Raw genomic sequence first — 22335 nt, 5'->3', positions numbered from 1 at the left:
TAATATACGATGTAAACTTTCCCACACTGTGTTGTCTACATGCTTTTTAGTGCATTCTAAATAGTAAATAAATGGCATCAAAAACATCCGCTTACAATGGAGCCTACGGGAGTCGCTCAGTACTGACTATAAAAGCCCTTAAAAGAACATCCAAACACCTCCATTAAGGTTTTATTTACATGCTATAAGTATATATGTAATGTAGTACCAGGCACATTTATAATAACATTTAATATTTATGTATTTTGTTCATTTAAAACATACGCAGTGCATTAATTTAAAAAATGTATCACAACGTTGGCTTTTTCCCAACAACATAACTGATTACTCACTGCAGACTTCATTAGGGCCAACAAACATAATAACACGTCACTTACTGTACAATGTATGCTGTCACTAAAATGCTGACTGTTAGAATCTTGATGTATTCCCATTTGGATTAGGAATGACTCATAATCCTAGGGGGTTTTTGTGTCGTTCTCGCTATTTTGCGGTCTAAATTGGCTGTCAAAGTGTATCAACTTTCTGGAATACGTCCTCATTCTTCTACTATTAAGGTGAGAGGCATGATTTATGATCTACAATAAACTTCCAAAAGCAAGGAAGCAGTTTACCACTCTAAAATACCTAAATTAGGCACGAGCGTGTGATTACGGCGCCTTTATAAATAGCATTGCCGCTTATAATAACGATTTAAGTTATGAAATGTAAATGGAGTATTGTTGGCGGTTTTTGGATGGTTAATTATTGGGTTTAATGGGTGGAATTGAGGAGCTCCCATTGACTGTTGTAAGCAGACATTCATTTACGAGTTAGAATGCATTAAACATTTTTTACAACTGTCATCAAGTCTTTCATAATGATTGTGAACGATATTTATTGCACAACTACTTTTAAACCAAATCCATCCATCCATTTCTACCGCTTGTCCCTCTCGGGATCGAGGGGGTGCTGGAGCCTATCCCAGTTGCATTTGGGCGGAAGGCAGGGTACACCCTGGACAAGTCGCCATCTCATCACAGGGCCAACACAGACAGACAGACAACTCACTCACATTCACACACTAGGGCCAATTTTTAGTGTTGCCAATCAACTGATTCTTAAACTCATAACACGGAACTTCCATCCATCCATCCATTTTCTACCGCTTATCCCCTTCGGGATCACGGAGGGTGCTGGACCCTATCCCAGCTGCATTCGAGCGGAAGGCAGGGTACACCCTGGACAAGTCGCCACCTCATCGCAGGGCCAACACAGATAGACAGACAACATTCACACTCACATCCACACATTAAGGCCAATTTTTTGTGTTGTCAATCAACTGATTCTTAAACTCCTAACACAGAACTTAATTTACAAATGTCAACCCATGAGCATCTGAAAGGGATTCCAATTACATCATATCAAAATGCCACATAAAAGTAAAGTCAAACTTACAATTTCATCCAGCTCCAGTCCGAATTCAAAACACAGCTCGTCAAACTCTTCATCAGCTGAAATAAAAAAGGGGGACATCAAAACGATTTGTACAGTTTTCCTCTTTCCTAATTTTAATTGGCTTGACAGGATTCCTCCTTCAAAACCGCACTAAAAGAACACCTCCAGGCAACTTCAACCCTAGACCAGAGGTTCTTAACCTGGGTTCGATCGAACCCTAGGGGTTCGGTGAGTCGGCCTCAGGGGTTCGGCGGAGCCTCCGCCACAGAGTTAAAGCCACATCCGACTTATCGTGTAAATAAAAACTTCTCCCTATCAGCGTATTATGGATACCCCCAAACAATGTTACCTCTAATTTTCCATCTGATTTGCAGGTTGTTTGATTGATCGATTGAAACTTTTACTAGCAGATTGCAAAGGAAGAGAATACATTATATGAAACAGTACAGTTTACACCAGGGGTGGGCAATTAATTTTTACCGGGGGCCGCATGAGCAACCCGAGCACTGCTGGAGGGCCACACTGACAATATTTCAATTAAATTTTGCTTAAATTATTTTTGATATACCGTAAGATAAAAAATAATAATATTTTCATTTAACCTAACTTATCTTTATACAAAAGCAGATGGATTTTGATGGTTTTATTTTTAACACTTTCTTACACAACACTTCCTGATGTATAATACCATGCAAAAATTCAATTTCTGTCACTTTATCCTGCATCCTCTTTGTTGTGAACATAGCACGCCTGTAAGGTGATTGGCGAAGAAGGAGGAAGCGTTGCTGTTGCGGAAATGAGGAGTGAGGATAGCTGTGCGTGTGGAAAGAACGAGATAAGTTGAGCTGTGTTAGTATAGCTTGCTCAATAAAAGTTTAAAAAGAGCGTCAGACTTGGTGTGCACTTCTTCTGGACTCTACAATTGATGTCAGAAGTGGGATGAAATGCCTCCCAGTTCGCCTTGCCATCAAACCTGGGAGTCTTCATTGAGGGCGGAATTCCCCCATGCCGAGCAGCGTGCGCTGCACCTGTAGACACTGCCTCTCTCCTTCCTTCTCTCTCTCTCTCTCTCTCTCTCTCTCTCTCTCTCTCTCTCTGTAGACAATGCCTCTCTCCTTCATTTCTCTCTCTCTCTCTCTCTCTCTCTCTCTCTCTGCGGCGAGCTCCTCACGTGGCACGTACCTCTCGATGACGTAGCAGGCTGCGCACACAATTAAGCAGTGCAGTATGCGCAAAGTTTTACTTATGCCACCAATTGTAGCATCCAGAAGAAGTGCACAACAAGTCTGACGCTCTTTTTAAACTTTTATTGAGCAACCTATAGTAACACAGCTCAACTTATCTCGTTCCTTCCACACGCACATATCCTCACTCCTCATTTACGCAACTCAAGAAGACAACAACTTCAGCAGGTCGTTACACTATATTCTTTAAACACAGCAACATCCATCCATCCACACGGCTTTACCTTTACTTGGCAGTCCATGTCTTGATGAAAACACGCCATTCGTCATCACCTTTTCTTTTTTTAGCGTCTCGGGGATAACCGGGCGGACCGCCCATAATTAACACTTTTCAAAATAAAAGCAGCACAGTTGTATTGCACGCACGACATAGATGTTTTTTTAAATGTATTTTGTAACTTGTGATTGCCGCTGCGCGCACAAGCATACGTCCACACGGAAGTCATACAAATAACGCTTTTCAAAACAAAAGCAGCACCGTTGTATTGCACACTCGAGATAGATACTTTTTTAAATGTATTTTGTAATTTATGATTGGCCTCACGCGGGCCGGACAGGGACGTACAAAGGGCCGGATGCGGCCCGCGGGCCGCAGAATGCCCAGGTCTGGTTTACACAGTACAGTACATATTCCGTACAATTGACCACTAAATGGCAACACCTGAATAAGTTTTTCTACTTGTTTAAAGTCGGGGTCCACGTTAATCAATTCATGGTAAAGTGTGTAAGGTGTGTAATTTGTTGTGAGTTCATGCACTGTGTTGGTTTTGTTCTTCGAACAAGGTGATGTTCATGCACGGTTCATTTTGTGCACCATTAAAAAAACATATTACTTTTTCTTGAATTTGAAAAAAAAACAATCAGTTTATTTTTCACTATAGAAGGGTTTGGTGAATGCGCATATGAAACTGGTGGGGTTCGGTACCTCCAACAAGGTTAAGAACCGCTGCCCTAGACTAACACCCTCCCCCTTCCACATCCCACCTCCCCGGATTGTAAATAATCAAATGTAAATAATCAAATGTATATACTAGTTCTTATGCTTTCTGAAGTCACTATGTTCACTGCTCGCTGTACATATCCTACCAAGTCAGACCTACACTGTTTCAATGTCCATTTCTCAGATGATGCAATTGTTGATGACTGAAGTGCTGATATCAACCAAACATGCCACCCCCCGGATTGTAAATAATTCAATTTATATACTCTGATGAATAACTTGTGTGATTACTGTATTATGCTGATAGTATATATTTGTACCATGAATTGATTTACGTGGACCCCGACTTAAACAAGTTGAAAAACTTATTCGGGTGTTACCATTTAGTGGTCAATTGTACGGAATATGTACTGTACTGTACAATCTACTAATAAAAATGTCAATCAATCAATCAATTCTGCACACTTTGTATGACAACGAAGATGACGCAATCACGTTGACGTCCAGTGTAACGTGTCACAAACTACTTAAAATAAGTTTGTTTCTGCCTGAAAAGCGTCAACGTTGGTGGTTATTTAATAACTACAAAATAACACTGGAACGTCCAATGGTGGATTAAAGACAAATTGAAGTAAACTAAATATAAATTTATGAAGCTAGCTAGCAAATGTTGCATCTGCTGCTACCGGCGGAGTTTATTAATTTTCCGTGCCATGCTTTGAAGACTTTGAAAACGTGTGATACGACACACTGGTGTCCTTTGTATTACTCAAAAATAAAAACCTTACTTACTGTAAGTTCTACCCAACGCTTTGAAGAGAAGATCCTTTTTAACTCCGACTGTCGGCATGTTTGTTTGCTATTAAGCGTCTTCAGTCTCGTGGAAAAGGACCCCTTCCAGAAGACTTTAGCTGTCGGTAAATGTGCCTGACTAGAAAGAAAAACAATCGCTGTTCAAGTATTTCCTGCCCGACAAGTCTAGTTTGAAAAGAAAATTATACAATTCAGTTTGTGGTTTAGGACTGCGTAACATATATACATTGCAACAAAATATACGTGTCCGTGGTGATATGAACAAATTCACAGGAATGTTACAACAAATAATTGAGAAATATACCCAAGTATAAACTTTAAAAAACAACGCCTTTAATGATTGACACAACAGAGATGAACAAAATGATCTAAATATTACATTTAATTATACACAAGTGTTTAAGGAAAATGAAATACATACTCTAATCCGAATATTCTTTTATTTTTTTATTTTTTTTTTGGAAGACAGGAAAATTGAGGATCGACTTATTCTCTGGTGTGAGAAATGCAGATATTGTGAAAAAAAAAATCGATTTTATTATGCTAATATGGATCCAATACTGATACAATCCTTTAATCACACTATTGATATTTGGGTAGATCCATATCCAAAAGTCACATTAAATTATGATCTCAGTCAAGCAGCTTATTTTCATGTGTATTGAGAAATAGGTGGACTATTTTGTACTGACTTATGACTTAATTAAAAACCGGGTCGGTATTTGAAACATGAATTAATTTATATAGACGGTTCATATTTGACTTTTTGAAAGAACCTGGTGACCTCAAGTAACCTTTGCATTTCCCAGCCCTCCTTCCTTCCATCCAGGCCAGCCCTCGCCCGGCACGCGCCACTCCAACAAGTCCAATCATCGCACGACTAAAAGGCGCTCTCTCTCCCCATCATTACAACCTATTCGACCAGACAAAGCGTGTTAAACTACTTCGCCCGTCTCGCTGCTGACGGCCGGGGACAGAAAGAAAGACTCCGTCACCTGACACAGTCAAAGGTGAGTTTTGGGGCTGTTTGCCTGCATTGTTTCGATATTGGCAGGTGTGTCAATTTACCGTCAAGTTGCCTAGAAAACATGTTTCTTTCGCTCTATTTCATGCTATGGACTCGGACTTACCACCAAACAAACAGATTTTTACCTGATCCTGTGATTTTTACATTATAGATATTAGAAATAAGATCCAAAAAGCATTTATTTTCGAATACAACCAGAATTGCTTTAAATTAGGTGTTCTACTTTGAAAATCCAAACCGGAAATTAGGTTTGACGGATGCCGGCGGGCTTTATTTTGGTCAGACTTCAGTTCACCCCTTTTAATTATTACTTTGCACAGTCCTGCATATGTACAGTATTGTGTATTTCTTTCATATGTGCTTTATAAGTTACGTCAAGCAGTGGTCCCCAACCACCGGTACCGGTCTGTGGCGCATTTGCTACCGTTAAATTAAAAAACATTAAATAATTTATAAATAACTGCATTTTCTCCGACTTAACTTTCGCCTGTCCCACTAGACACACCAATAAGCTTATTTATACTGTAGATGTACAATAAAACTCCTGACAGGGAGTTGCCATTTGTTATATTTTGTAAAACTTTGTGACATGATACAATGTACATCAATGAACATATACAATATAAATGTGACAGGTTGTAGCAAAAGGCTGATTTCCATCTGCATCTCATTGAAAAAGCTTAAGCAATTTTAAAGAAAAACGAAGGGGTGGAGATGTTGCAATAGGGATACCAATTAAACAACAATTAAATAAGATTAATAGGAATATGCATCATTTAAAGGAGAATATCCATCCATTTTCTACCGCTTGTCCCTTTTGGGGTAGCGGGGGTGCTGGAGCCTATCTCAGCTGCATTCGGGCGGAAGGCGGGGTACACCCTGGACAAGTAGCCACCTCATCACAGGGCCAACACAGATAGACAGACAACATTCACCCTCACATTCACACACTAGGGCCAATTTTGTGTTGCCAATCAACGTATCCCCAGGTGCATGTTTTTAGCGGTGGGAGGAAGCCGGAGTACCCGGAGGGAACCCATGCAGTCACGGGGAGAACATGCAAACTCCACAAAGAACTCAGGACTACTCAGGACCTTCGTATTGTGAGGCACATGCACTAACCCCTGTGCCACCGTGCTGCCCCAAAGGAGAATAGCAGGACAAAATAGATGTATTTACATATTTATCTATTTATGAATTAAATATATAAAAAAATCATGGTCATAGATTAAGTCAGTGTTTAGTCCCATCCCAGCAGGCACACAACATTGATATAACATTGATACAACATTGCTTATACAGTATGTAAATGTCCGAGTCCTTTAACACTAACATCAAAACAAGGTTGCAAAAGAGTTGCATTTGTAAATTGAATACATTTTGATGTCTAACATTGGGTTCACATTATTGGAAATGACAAATTCAATGGTCACACAATTTTCAGAACCTGACATTGAATACACGTTTTAAAAAGTATGTTTTTTCAACATTATGTTGTTAGTCACTCAACGTCAGGACGTAATTCAACAAGTTCTCGACATCGTCTCATTGTCTTGTGCTTGCTGGGATAGTCCCAAAGTCTGCAAAAGTCCTGATAATTTGAAGTCAAACCATGGAGGCATTGCAGAGATTAGGGATGTATATCGTTTTATCAATACCGATACTAAGATCAATATTCTTTATCATTACTGGTATTTATAAGAGCTTTTATCTGTACCATTAGTGTAAATAAACATGTGGAAAAAATTAATTTTTTATTACTATTTGTTATTTGCACAAGAGGGGTGGTATAGCTCGGTTGGTAGAGTGGCCGTGCCAGCAACTTGAGGGTTCCAGGTTCAATCCCAGCAGCGTCTGCCATCCGAGTCACTGCCGTTGTGTCCTTGGGCAAGACACTTTACCCACCTGCTCCCAGTGCCACCCACACTGGTTTAAATGTAACTTAGATATTGGGTTTCACTATGTAAAGCGCTTTGAGTCACTAGAGAAAAGCGCTATATAAATATAATTCACTTCACTTCACACCACCAACATAATGCAACATCTCACAGCTGGGAAGTCTTTTATCAACACCTGTTTTTAAGTCTTAAACAAGTCAACTATGTTTGCAGTTCAATGTGTAATGCAGTTGTTCTGTCATCATCTTGTACAAAACACACAGATCCATCACTGTGTTTCTATTAATACACTCAGCTGAAAAGAAAATGTATGTATGGCATTCATGTGCAAAGCACATACCTTTTACAAAATATATCATATAAAATATATAATACAAAGCATGTTAGGTGGGTGTGCATTTAAGCAAGGTGTGTTTTGATGCCACGCAAATGCCGCACGATGGAGTGACGTCAGACGGGGACTAGAGAATTGTCAGCAAATCAGAATCAGAATAGTTTTTATTGCCATTGTTTGACAACGGGTTCACAAACTAGGAATTTTTCTTGGTGCAATCGTGCAACATAAAACACATAACACAGAATAGGTAATAAAATGAGCTGTGCCTGAGCCATCAGATCTTGTTATTGTTCATGTGCCTGATGGCCGAGGGGAAAAAACTGTTCAGGTGGTGGGAGGTGTGGGTCTGGATGGACCGTAGTCTCCTGCCTGAGGGGAGAGGGGAGAATAGTTTTTATCTTGCTTCAACTTCGTTTTGTTTATTAAATTTTTGACATATACATTTGCCAGAAATCCAATCCAATACATTTTAAATGTCCTTCCTCACGCCCCATTAAAAAAATAAAATAAGTAAAGGCGAATATTGACATGAATCCAAAGACAACTTCCTTCCTGAATGGCCCCAGGACGGTGCAAACACAAAAGCAAACAAAAGGCTCATTAATGATCTACATTTCAATTACTTTCAATTATTTTGTACTGCTTGTCCCTTTTGGGGTCGCGGGGGGTGCTGGAGCCTATCCAAGTCACCATCTTATCACAGGGCCAACACAGATAGACAAACAACATTCACACTCACATTCACACACTAGGGCCAATTTAGTGTTGCCAATCAACCTATCCCCAGGTGCATGTCTTTGGAGGTGGGAGGAAGCCGCATTACCCGGAGGGAACCCACACAGTCACGGGGAGAACATGCAAACCCCACACAGAAAGATCCTGAAACCCAGGATCTTCGTATTGTGAGGCACATGCAGTAACCCCTGTCCCACCGTGCTGCAATCGGGGTTAAATTGGAGATCAGTCTCTTTTACATATTTTAAGAAGGCACCCAGTACTTCAATACACTTTACAGAAAAACCATTCAATGTCAGCCTATTTATCTCCAATGTAAAATAAAATAAATACAAAAAATCTCTAATCAAGAGGATGTAGCAGGGAGGCGCTGCAGCCTTCCAATTTAGCACAATGAGTCTTCCAGCCAATAAAGTAGTAAATGCTACAAGATTCTTTTCAGATTTGTGGAGAGAAGATGAGGGGCTATACCCCAAATAGTCCACTTAGAGGATTTGTTTCAATCTTTTCGCCAGAGACCAAGGATTAAGAATTAAAAATGTCAGTCCAATAACGGCACAGGGATGGGCAGATCCAAAACATATGTTAAGTTAGCTGGAGACTGTATACCGATCTTTCGTCATACCTCTTAGCCAGTCAGACCTTGGTATAATAAGTCTAGCACGAATAGAAAACTTATGAACTTGACTTAAAAACTCTGTCTAGTGCTCCTCAGATAGGGTCGCTCCTAAATTGCCCACTCAAAGTGACTTAAATAAATGTAGAGACTCAGAGCGTAAATGAAAAATGTGATTGTAAATACTGGTAATTGATCCTTTTTATCTTGCTTCAAGCAATTTTTTTTTTGGGTGGAATAATATTGGCCTTTGGATTACTGGATTGCTAAAATTACAGTGAGCGGCGATCGTGAGTAAAGCGTGTTTACTTCAAACTGACACTAACTCTTATTAGCGTGCGTGACTTTGAGGTAATATTGTTGTGCTACAAACTTTTGTGTGGTGTTGCTTCCTTATTTGTGATTATTCCAAGCTGATTATCAGGTCTTCTTTTATGCCTTGCAGCGGCACCTGAAGTGGATGTGATAGCTCGCGTGTTTCATAATCGACGGTGAGATCGATAAAAAAAAAAATACAGATAGCCGTATAATTTTTTACAGAATCTTAACAGTCTTCCTGGACCGACCCAATTAGGAACCAGTACCAAAAAAATACTGGTACTCGTTATACATACCTGGTGGAAATTGTAATAAAACAATCTTCCATACTTGACGTTTTTCCAACATGTGACGTCAGCGGATATCTCCATGTACGGTAGAAATTTACCTGAAGCGCTTCCCACAAGTTTGCCATTGCAGTTGACAAATTCCTATTTTTTCTCTGTCCTCTTGTCTTGGGGCAGATTGGCTCATACATGCACATGCATCTTCCACTATAACCATTTCCAATACATAGTTCTCACTTACATCTGTCAGTAGACTCCCTATAGAAAACTATGGCATGACTGACGAGTAGAAGACACAGTCAAAGTGGAGGCACGTAAATAAGACAGCCCGCAAAACAGCGCATCCTGAAGAGAAGGTCAGAAAGCGGTTTGAAGCTAGTCTGTAAAAATCCCAGCCGAGTCATACCAAAGACTATAAAAATGGGACCCATAACCTCCCTGCTTGGCACTCAGCAACAAAGGGTTGGAGTTGGGGGTTAAATCACCAAAATGATTCCCGGGCGCGGCGCCGCTGCTGCCCACTGCTCCCCAAGGGGATGGGTCAAATGCAGAGGACACATTTCACCACATCTAGTGTGTGTGTGACAATCATTGGTACTTTAATCTTTAATCTTAATAATCCATGCAAAACTTTTCACTAAAGATCACAACCATTACATGTTACTGCAAGAAAGTGTTTTAAAGGGAACTACATCTTATTACAACCCCTTTAAGTCAGTTTAATGAGAGACTTAAAATGCATACACAGAACACTGCTGCATCCTTCTGTTATTTTGCCACTATGGCCACCATTTTGACATGTTTTTGCTGCGTGGATAAAAATGGTCCGGTGCACAAAACATCTCATTGACACAATAGGAAGCGGTATCCCCTCACTAACATACACATACTTGCTCACTCCCGCCTATACTGAGACTACTGCTCATTAATCCATTAAGACGGTGCATAAAGCTGCCCATTGAACAGCCACATCCTGCAAACTGAGGATTTTTCACTAAAGGCAAGCGATTAGGGTCAAAAATGTGTGTTACTGTGGTGCAATTTTATGTGCTGACCTTTTATCAATTAGCTTGTTTGTTTGAATTCAGCCATTTCTGCCAGAGGTAATGCCTTTTAAAGAGATCTGTCCTCACTCAAATACATTATCAATAAGAAGACTGTCATATATTTGGACAATTGTGTTACTGTTATGGAAGACAGACCAGTGTGGTCATATATAAAAAAAAAGTTGCATTTTCTTTATTTCTGGGTAGCTGTCACTTTAGACACTCGGTGGGCAAACAAGTTTACTTGTAGAAGGAAGTCAAGTGAGTGAAAATGCTAAAAAAAAAAAAAAAAAGTAGTTTTCTTACTTCATAGTTACATATGAGCAGTTTTCTTTAGGAAACTTCCACATGGAATTGATTTGTGTGGTTGTTGTTTAGCCCGTATGGTGCAGTGTTTCGCATCATGTCGAGTGTTAATTAATTAGATTAATAAATCTCTCACAGGCTACAATTAGGGCTGATGAATAAATTGTTGAGGTTTCTGTAAGAATCTGTACGGTTTCAAAAGAATCAAATAGGTACTGTACTTTTAAATAGCATTAGTTTTGTATGTGATCTTTGACATTATATGACATAGTTATTGAAATAAAGATCAAGAAAAAAAACGAAAACCATGGTAACTGTGACGGCATGCATGAACATAACTACCGTAAAACAAGTTGACAGAAGTCACGTTAGGTTCGCACATGCGCGGACCGATTGTATATATTGTTTTCAAATCACCTGACATGTATACTGTGTATATGTACATAGTTTATCCATTTTTTTAACGTCATTTTTTATATATATCTTACAGGTTATATTTATTTTATTATTGAATGTATTACATGTGATGCATATTTAATGGACCACAATGGAAACAAGCCTTTTGGCTTTTTGTGCCATCCATTTGCCTTTTTAAAGCATTACATGGATTCAATTCTTTAAGATGTCAAAAAACTTCTCAATCAATCAAAAACAATAATATCAATACAGTTCGGCTGCGGGCCGGCAACACTTTTAGCCATAAATATGAATCTGTAGATAGTAAGGGTGTAACGGTACACAAAAATTTCGGTTCGGTACGTACCTCGGTTTAGAGGTCACGGTTTGGTTCATTTTCGGTACAGTAAGAAAACAACAAAATATAAATTTTCTGGTTATTTATTTACCAAAATGTGTAAACAATGGCTTTATCCTTTTAACATTGCTTTAAAATAGCTCCGTGTGCCACCACTAGGCTGATCAGTGCAACAGCAGGCAGTCATGATAAGGATAACAATAACATACATATACACACAGGGTCGATTGCCAGGATTAATGTGGTCAACATATATAAAATAAAAATTAAATAAAATAAGGCTCAGAATTGGTTTCTTCACAAAACCTTTCTACATATAAAGTGCAACATTTCCACATATAAAGTGCAACATTAAACTGCTTCAAGTTGTTGCTCAGATTAAATAAAATGACAAAACTTTTCTTCTACATATAAAAAGTGCAACATTAAACAGTTTCAAGTCAACTCAGCCTCAGATTAACTTTTCTTTCCCCCCCCCAACCTTTAACCCTGGTGACTTTCACTCAATCTTCATGTTTTTTGCCAGAAAAATAAGTTTATCCACATTTTCTGCAGAAAGAGCAGACCCGCTTGCAGTTAAAATGTTTCCAGCTGTGGAAATTACCCTTTCACTGGGCACGGAGCTAGCAGGTATGGCGAGGTAGTGCCTGGCTAACTTGGCAGTAAGAGGATATATGGGCACATTGTTCTTCCACCATAGAAGTGGGTCAAAATCTAGTTTTTAATGCAATATGGTCTTAAATCTGCTGCTATAAAAACACCAACGGCATTTGTTATTGCTTTAGCCCTGCCTGACTCGACGAGGAGAGGCTGCTTGAATGCGGTGTTTGCACGACGCTCGTCTTTCTCTTTGTTGAAGCGATGTTATCCATTGTTGTATCGCACCACAAAGCCGAAATGTTCCCAAACGGGAGATCTTAACGAGGCAGGAGGGTCTTCCAGCTCTGGCTTTTGCATGCTGTAGTAGCCCGGTCGTTGCTAGCATGCCGTGTGTTGTGCCTCGGTGTGCATTGTTTACATAACGTGCAGTGCGCAACTTAATATGTCCGTGTGGAAACTCGTTCGGTACACCTCCGAACCGAACCGAACCCCCCGTACCGAAATGGTTCAATACAAATACACGTACCGTTACACCCTTAGTAGATAGACGACACGTCTTTGATCTGAATGTTTGTGGCGCCTGAGACCAAAGTGTCTGAACATTCTGTTGTTTTAGAAGGCAAAACAATAATAAAGGACGCCTGCTTGCGAAGAAGGGAGGGACTTAGAAAGGTTTATTCTTACTCTGTAACATGTGTTTTCCATATGTAGCTTTGATAATTGCACTGTCCTTAGTAGATATTATAGTTAGATAGAAACTCATCCTATCGACACGATAAACAAATATCACACACCATTAATCATGAAAGTCAATCAAACACATACTTACCCCTGCATGCATGAGTACAACTTTGTCTTTCATGGTTTGATGCTTAATGTGCGGAGCGAACCAGATGTATTCATACTTACTTACTCCTTGCGAGTGTAGAATTAAGTGTAGGTGACCAGGTACCGTATTTTTCGGAGTATAAGTCGCACCGGCCGAAAATGCATAATAAAGAAGGAAAAAAACATGTATAAGTCGCACTGAAGTATAAGCCGCATTTATTTGGGAAATTTATTTGATAAAACCGAACACCAAGAATAGACATTTGAAAGGCAATTTAAAATAAATAAAGAATAGTGAACAACAGGCTGAATAAGTGTACGTTATATGACGCATAAATAACCAACTGAGAACGTGCCTGGTATGTTAACGTAACATATTATGGTAAGAGTCATTCAAATAACTATAACATATAGAACATGCTATACGTTTACCAAACAATCTGTCACTCCTAATCGCTAAATCCGATTAAATCTTATACGTCTAGTCTCTTACGTGAATGAGCTAAGTAATATTATTTGATATTTTACGGTAATGTGTTAATAATTTCACACATAAGTCGCTCCTTAGTATAAGTCGCAACCCCGGCCAAACTATGAAAAAAACTGCGACTTATAGTCCGAAAAATACAGTAGTTGGAAAAATCTGTTAAATCTGGTCTTCTTCAGAGCGCATGGATCCACTCTATCTGTTATAAATTCCCTTTGTCAGAAGATTAAGAGAAAGTTCCCTATCTAATATGATAATTGTTGAATATAATTGACTATATTATTGTTGACGTAAACAAGCTATTATTGTAGTCATGCACTTTTAAGTTACGTCTGTTTTGAGTCAGGCAGTTTACCGGGCAGCTATGTTTACTTTCCGGGGTCCTTCGGGCAATGTGTTGAACAGTGTGTGTATGTGAGAGTGTGCTTAGCTGCTGCTGCTACAAAGCAATATATAAAGAAGAAGTTAAAAAGTAAAACGGTGTCCTTATTCCCTAACCGGAGTACGCTCACGGGTGAAGAGTCCCAGAAAAACAACAACAACATCAGTTTAAACATATAGTTGTTTAATATTATCATATTCAGCTATTTTTGATTATATCTGGCTTGTGTATTAGTCTCTAAACCTTTAAAATATACTCTGACATCTGCTCAGCTATTGAATGTTTGCCCCTGAAGCGAAAACCGGAAGTGTCTCAGGGTGTTGGTTGCAACCCAACAATTAAACATTCTTTTTTTTGTTTTTGTGCCTAAAATCCCATTTGTAATTGTGTTATTATTAGGGAGGTGCTGATTGATTGACCGATGATTTCTGTGAAGAGTATGCGATCAGCATTTTTAATGCCAATCCTCTCAGGCTGAACTGCTAATTATGTGTCTCCGTACAAAGTGTGGCGCCGCTCCTCTAAACTAATAATAACGACCTTCATTATGGCAAATAAACTTAATTTGTTAGTATCTTAAGTTAGGCTGGGAGATAGAACAATGTCAATATATATCACGATGGACACGATATCGATATCAATAAAAAATGCGTTGGACAAAACGTTTGGGTTTTTTTTCTGTCTTCATCGGAAGAAACCAGAAGTTGCGAAGCAAGGTTGGTTGCATGAACAAAAGCACTTACTCTCTGGTGACCGAGCAACGCAGGGAGTGATCACTGCAGTAGGAGTGACACACTAACAGCCAATCAGGTAACTATCTTTTTGGTTGCGCCATCCTGTTGATTTTTTGCACGGAATGAGAAGAGAAACTAAAAATGAGTGCCGCAGAGAGAATTTTTTTTTTTTAAACGGACCGTAGTCAGACTAATGTGGTCACTAAGTTACTGTATGCTAGGCGCTCATCCCCACCAAGACGGGTAATACCACACTACCTCAGCCGCGCTCATCCTAGCACAGCCGTAACTTCCTGGCATTAAACCTGCAGAAAACAGTTCTCAGGTTTCTCTGTTTTCATTTTCACACTTTGCATTATTAATCACTTTACTAAGCATTTCTTACTTATTCCTTATTTTTGCACCTTAATTTTAAAAGGTTATAGTTTAGTGTTATATATGATTATAGAACATTTCATTTCCTTTCTGCTTTGATAGCTGAGGGGATCATAATAAGAGGAAGGTTACATTTTAAGTAAAAATGTTCACATTTAATATATTTTTCACGGTCCTAATTTTTGTTAGGTCATGATAAATATAAATAATTATCAATATCGACAGTTTTCAGCCATATTGCCCAGCCCTAATCGTAAGTATCACTATCAAGTATTATTATCACTGGGCTAAACATGTTAAACTCTGAGAGGAAAAAGCCAAGAGCAGAAATGTTAAACTAAACTAGCTTGAAACAACACCAATAAATAAGTCAACTTAAAGAAGTCTAGATGGAACCACATTACAACAGAAAGTAAGCAGTTGTTAACAGGAAATTAACAAGTAAATTAATAAGAGTCTAGAGTGAGGATAATATAACAACTGTTAGTGTGTCAGCATTGTCACAGTCAGTACACACTTCACATAACAGGACAGCGGATGGATTCATAAACTGGTTGTGTTAATATTAAGGCTAGTATATGTTTATGATTTATGATACTAAAGTGATCAAGCTGATATTTTCACTTTTTCAAAATTATTTTTGTTTTTGTTAGTTTTTACAAACTTAGATAATTCAGTATAAATCAACTCAATCAAAATAATAACATTTTCATTAGCATTCCCAATTAGTAAATAAAAAAAATGTTCAGTTAATACATGTAATCTGTATCAGTATTGGTATCAGCCTATCTCAATCACGAATGATCGGAATTAGCAGCATAAAACCTTATTGAAATAACTGATAGTTCCCTGAATCATTCCCCGCAAATTCCCAATTCAGCATTCACGTCATAATGTCAGCATTATTTGTGAGAAAAACCCACGCATTTGTACTTTTTCTTACCAAGAAGTAGTTGATTCGCAGAAAACACATCACATTCCCCCCAGTTCCCTTCTAGTTTATGAATATTGAATATTGAAGCATAAACTGTACAGCATACAAAACAGCCAGTGTTTCCCCCAGGACTGCAAAATAACTGTGGTTGTGGCTTGCGAAAAATGTGGCGCTAGATGACGTCATCGTCTAATTGGCAAAATGGCCAGCAAAAAAGCATGAAAAGCAAAAAAAACATGTTTAAAACAGTGCATCCGGAAAGTATTCAAGGCGCATCACTTTTTCCACATGTTATGTTACTGCCTTATTCCAAAATAGAAAACATTCATTGTTGTCCTAAAAATGTGCACACAATATCCCATAATGTCAATGTGAATTTTTCAATTTTTATTTTTGCAAATTCATAAAAATAAAAAAAATCACATGTACATAAGTATTCACAGCCTTTGCTCAATACATTGTTGATGCACCTTTGGCAGCAATTACAGCTTCAAGACTTTTTGAATATGATGCCACAAACTTGGCACACCTATCTTTGGGCAGTTTTGCCCATTCCTCTTTGCAGCAGCTCTCAAGCTCCATCAGGTTGGATGGGAATCGTTGATTTTCATTCAGGATGTCTCTGTACATTGATGCATTCATCTTTCCCTCCATCCTGACTAGTCTCCCAGTTCCTGCAGTTGGAAAAACATCCCCACAGCATGAGGCTGCCACCATCATGCTTCACTGTAGGGATAGTATTGGCCTGGCATTCATGTCAATGAGCTCAATCTTTGTCTAATCAGACCAGATCATCTTGTTTCTCATGGTCTGAGAGTCTTTCAAAAAGACTTGGGACTGTAATTGCTGCCAAAGGTGCATCAACAAGGTATTGCACAAAGGCTGTGAATACATACATGTGATTTTATCTATTTTTATTATATTTGCAAAATTAAACAAAAAAACTTTTCAAATTCTCATTATGGGGTATTTTCTGTAGAATTTTAAGAACAAAAATGAATTTATTCTTTTTTGGAATTAGGCTGTATTGTGTAACATGACAAAATGCGGGAAAAAGTGAACCGCTGTGAATACTTTCCAGATGCACTGTCGGTGTGTGAGAGGCCCACAGCAGGATCCGCTGCTTATTGAGAAGGTTTCATGTTAAGAGTCTCCAAAAGAAAAAGTCACTAAATTAGTTGTTGTTTTTTTAAAGTGAAAACCTACAGTAGAGGGGTCTGAATACTCACTAAATATTAGCAACAACGTTGCTATGTTGCCTCCTTCCTGACATATCTTCTTATTCTGTGGCTGACCCAGTGTTACTGTACAATCACGATATAATGTGTTTAATGAGCGAGGTAGCGCAAAATTAATTAGTGGCCGGTCTACAGCATGCATACGATGTAATAAAATGACTGGGCCCTGTGCGGCTACAGAACCACTGGCTGAATCACTTAACTATATACGTCACTAGGTAGTGGGTGCATGTTTTATTTTCCTTATCTATTATTCCATGGCCTTTTTTATAAACCACCTGAACAAGAAAACCTGTAGCTGAAAGATTTTTTGTGCAAACAGGGAATGGATGATTTTGTTTTGGTCATGCGTCTCAAAAGGACACTTGAGGTATGAGTGGGGCATCGCAATTGAGTGCACTTTGGGTCAGTGGTGAGTTTTGGAGTCGTGATGTGGTGCGTCACGGAGGCAAAGTGAGATTGTGATAAGGATAATGTAAAACTGTATGTGCAGGCAGTGGCGCCGCTTGGGATTTTGGGCCCCATGAAAAGAATCTTTACAGGGCCCCCAACACAGCGGCAACATTATAATTTCATCATCATTAGGGGCCTCTCTGGGCCCCCCTCCATCATGGGCCCCTAGAATCCGTCTCCTTTACCCCCCCTTTTCGGCGCCCCTGTGTGCAGGTACCAACCGCACTATACAGTAGATTATCATGGATATATTTGTGTCATAACAGCAGTTTTGCAGCATTACAACATTCTTAACATGCATCAGTCAAACCTCACCTGTGCTTTTGTGCTTTCCCCTAACTTTTTTGCTCATTGTTATTTGTGGTAATAAAATGTTGTAGTTTGATTTCACTTTTCTATTTATTGAAATGTTTATAGTAGTGGTTAAAATACAATGAGCAGCCGTGTTTTCATGAATTTTAGTTACTAATTTAGAAATGTATTTTGCTTGTACTAGTATGTATCTATACTGAATATAAATATATACATGTATGGCCTATGGGTATACTGTATATTCTTATCAAGGCATTGTACTGCATCTAAAACATTTCTGCTTAGTGCCACTTAAAAGAAAACTGCACTTTTTTGGGGGAATTTTGCCCATCAAAAACAAAAACACAGGTTTGTTTTTTTTCTGCACATTCTAGATAAAAGCCTTGCACTTGCAGTTAATGGCAAATAATGGAGATTCACCTATTCTGCCTATAAAGCCCTCTAATAAAACCTCCAACTACAATTGTATACATGTTGTAACAATGTAGTAACAGGCACAGTCATGATTGACAGTCATGACACAGTGTCTTGTTAGGATTTTATCAATATTCCTTATTGATTCTGGTATTCATTCATTATCGGTACCATGTGTAATTGGTGTAAATAAAGATGCGGAAAAAAACGTTTTTATTACTATTATTATTATCATTATTAGCACCCAAGTTTGTACACCACCAACATCATGTAACACATTACAGCAGGGAAGCATTTTATCATCTGCTTTTTAAGTCAGTAAAAATGCGGCCCACCATATCATTGTATGTGATCTGCCACATCATTTAATGTTGTCTGACAAGTAATTTAAAAGTGGCCCTCCACATTATTTAATGTTAACCACCAAGTCATTTTAAATTGGCCTTCCATGTAATTTAAATGTGGCCCGCCATATCATTTAATGTTAACCGGCAAGTTTTTTTTTGTTTTTTTGTCCTGTCCAGTTTCTCAGGCAAATCATATTGTTGATGTAGATGCCCATATTGGCTGTACAAATTTACTTTACCAAAGAGAAATGTGGGATACTTCTCTTGTTGCCTTATTTGTGTTTTACTTTATTAAATGATTTATATTATTATTTGGTGCAGCCGGGCCGGAGCAGGAGGGGATAGAAAGAGAAAAAAAGGAAGACGGAGGGGGAAATTGTGGGGACAAGAGGGGGATAAGACAGCGAGACAAAAACAACAACAGCAAACACAACAATATAAACAACAACAATAGAACAACATCAGCAAATACAATATGTACAAATATTATAGTAAAAGTGATAGCAAAGAAGCAGTTGGGAAATAAATAATAATACATAAATGACAATGAGCATTATTACACTACAAATGGAGCAATACAAATACCAATAGAAATAGCACTATTGATAATGAATAATAACAATAATTACCTCTATTATCAACAATACAATTGTTCAAATGCAACAATACATATATGTAATGATAACTTGAAATACAAAAGAAAGCAGATAAATGGAGGGGAAGAAAGAGAAGCCAGCTGTATTAACCTTGTAGATTGTTATAGTAACAATAGGTTAAGCTTTGTCAGTGTGCCATGTGTTACCCAGTTTCCCCTAGGGTAACAACGTTAACATATGCTTGATAAAACGTGATTATATGCATGAGTGTATGTATGTATATGTACTCGCCAAGTAATTTTAGTTCGGCCCGCCGTTTAATTTTAAAGTGGCCAGCCACATATTTAACGTGGTCCACCATGTCATTTTTTAGTTATCAAAAATAAATATTTTAATATCTTCTTGTCATCTTATCCATCCATGCGTAACAAATACAATAATCAAAAACAGTTGCCTTTGCAAATTGTGTAACATGGCTATTATACATGTATATTATCCTATATTCACTGGTCCATGTGGCCTTTTGAGGGCAGCCATAGTTGCGATGTGGCCCTCAATAAAAATTGTTCGACACCCCTGATCTTGAACGTATGGAAAATTGAAAGGCAAGTGTGTTCTTGTCTCATATAAGGATTGTAGATGATGGGCAAAATTCCAAAATAATTGCAGTTTTCCTTTTAACTGTTAGTCATGCTATACTCGCATACAATCATTCCTTTAATCCACTCGAAGTCCATGTGAAGATGCAAAATCAAATGGTATTTAACTTCATAAGTGTCACGTAACCCACAAAGTGTTCTTTGTTGCACAAACTCGTCATTTTTTTTTTCTTCCCATGTATGAAAGCGCTTTACAAATAAGGTTTGATTTTGTCTCTCTTCCACTGCTCCACTGGCTCAACAGCACCTCCCCCACCAGAATGAACCTTTCATAACACGATAGCAATGACACTTAAGTAATTCAATAACGAATCCATAATAGTTACTATTTCACATTTTAAAACATTATTTTCAAGTGTACATACTATTTAGGAATATATGAGAAAAAATACACATTCTTGGTCACTGCCTCATACGTTTTCTTTCAATCATAGTATATAAACAAAATATGTTTTGCTGATCTAAATAGCAGAGATGTTCAACTAAAATGTTCCAAGAGGCCACATTTTTCTGAAACTTACCTTGGGGAGCAGTTCGCTATTTACTAAACACATATTCACAAATATTCTCTGGTATTACTTGCCTGTTATGCCAATGCAAAGCTGTGCCATACCTTCAAATTATCACCTTACAAAATAACTAATAATACTACAGTCATATATAAAATTATGAAGCTATAAACAAAAACCAAAGCAATATGTTTTGGTTTGCAAACGCAAATCAAAGATTCAATATAAAACCAGGACCGTTTTGCTGTTTTCAAAAACCTCCTACAAAAACAAACATGCTAGTAAAATATCCTTCACATGACATAAACTGTTCTGTTTTTAAGGACTTTCTGCAAAAAAATTATATTCAAATACCGTCTAAATCATGGGTGCCCAAACCTTTTGCCTCCAAGGGCCAAAGTGAAAATGTGCGAAAATTGTGAAACAAAATAGCCTAAATGTAAAATAAAAATAAAACGTATTTTAATTATTGCAAATAACAATGATAGATGCAAATGAGTTCGCCTTGAGGACATGCCAATAGTGATTGCTTTTGTGGTGCCTCGATGCAACTTTTTCACTTCTGATACAATTCCGATTATGGAGCCTTGAGTATTCGCCGATACTGATATTGATCCGATACGATATCAGCATGAATCATTCATACTCTTATTATTTTGTAGTGGGAACGTTAGAAAAGGTTTTATACAAGTGAAGTTAGCCAAATCGAGAACAAAGGTAGGCATGAACAACATTCTACTGTTTATCATTCACAGTCCGGATTGGATTTATGCTGTCTTGAAGTTGAAGTGGAGTGGTACCGGTAAATGTTTTTGGGTGACAACTAGTGGTCATAACAATTCATTAAATTAAGCTCATAAGTTGAATGATGCAGACACATTTGTTACTGGATACTTTTTAATAAAGTCTGCCTTGGATACTTTGTATCTGTAAGTAATATGAAGCACTAATTATTTGGTACTTGTTTATATTGACAAATTTGTTGTTTTTGAAGGCAATATTGTTCAAATAGGGACACTTATTACGTATGTCTAGTTTATGTGCTATTGTGTGCTTAGGTGTTGTGTAGCTAGTAGCTCCTAGTCGCCAATAGCCTTCCATATTTAACTTTTGTAAATGATTTGACAAAAATACAAGAAAAGACCAACCTTGTGTGCTTATTGGAAGACATTTAGATGTCACTTGGCTGTCCAGCTTTGCACAAGTAAACACACTGCAGGACTGCTTGTATTGGAGTTCATATCAGGGATTTTATGTGCGAGCCAATATCAGATCAGAATCAGAATCAGAAATACTTTATTAATCCCTGAGGGGAAATGTTATTTTTCAGCACAATCCCATTCAACATCATAATTATTATATATATTATCCAATGCTGGGTTTTTTTCCCTGATCTCTGACTGATATCCAATATCAATATCGGGTGGGCTTGAGCTTGAAAAATGGCAATATAAATGTGTACTAAATTTGGGAAGTCACCCTCAAACCAAAAAAATTTGTCCCCCGGCCCCCATTTTGGGCACTACTGGTCTAAATGACAGGAGCGCTTTGCTGTTTTTAAGGACCTACTGCACAAAATACTTGTCAAACATCTATGTAACAGAGGCTTTGTACTGTTTTAAAGGACCAATAGTTAAAAAATTGTAGTCAAAGAACCTCTATATGACAGTTTGTTTTTTTTTAGGAATCTGATTAAATCTGAAAGTTAG

At 38.1% G+C, this 22335-nt stretch overlaps 2 protein-coding genes and 1 long non-coding RNA gene across 4 annotated transcripts in view; 1 reads left to right on the top strand and 2 right to left on the bottom strand.

Annotated features, from left to right (window-relative positions):
• The window catches only part of farsb (phenylalanyl-tRNA synthetase subunit beta), a 48393-nt gene extending 43850 nt beyond the window's left edge, over positions 1 to 4543 (bottom strand). For both annotated transcript variants that reach the window (XM_062067950.1, XM_062067951.1), the window contains exons 1-2: positions 4414 to 4543; positions 1438 to 1493 (exon numbers count right to left, since the gene is read on the bottom strand). In XM_062067950.1, the coding sequence (XP_061923934.1) occupies positions 1438 to 1493; positions 4414 to 4471 (114 nt within the window). In that variant the 5' untranslated portion in view covers positions 4472 to 4543. The remainder of the gene's footprint in view (positions 1 to 1437; positions 1494 to 4413) is intronic.
• Positions 4544 to 5288: 745 nt separating this feature from the next.
• The window catches only part of acsl3a (acyl-CoA synthetase long chain family member 3a), a 114274-nt gene continuing 97227 nt past the window's right edge, over positions 5289 to 22335 (top strand). The window contains exon 1 of the mRNA XM_062067947.1: positions 5289 to 5444. The gene's annotated coding sequence lies outside the window, so the exon portion shown is untranslated. The remainder of the gene's footprint in view (positions 5445 to 22335) is intronic.
• Positions 7840 to 22335, bottom strand: part of LOC133663469 (uncharacterized) — a 120269-nt gene continuing 105773 nt past the window's right edge. The window contains exon 3 of the long non-coding RNA XR_009828356.1: positions 7840 to 8065. This is a non-coding gene — a long non-coding RNA (uncharacterized LOC133663469). The remainder of the gene's footprint in view (positions 8066 to 22335) is intronic.

The sequence above is a fragment of the Entelurus aequoreus genome, linkage group LG13, assembly GCF_033978785.1.
Source record: "Entelurus aequoreus isolate RoL-2023_Sb linkage group LG13, RoL_Eaeq_v1.1, whole genome shotgun sequence".
NCBI lineage: Eukaryota > Metazoa > Chordata > Actinopteri > Syngnathiformes > Syngnathidae > Entelurus > Entelurus aequoreus.
Note: the sequence above shows the minus strand (reverse complement) of the source record. Positions and strands in the feature narration are given on the sequence as shown.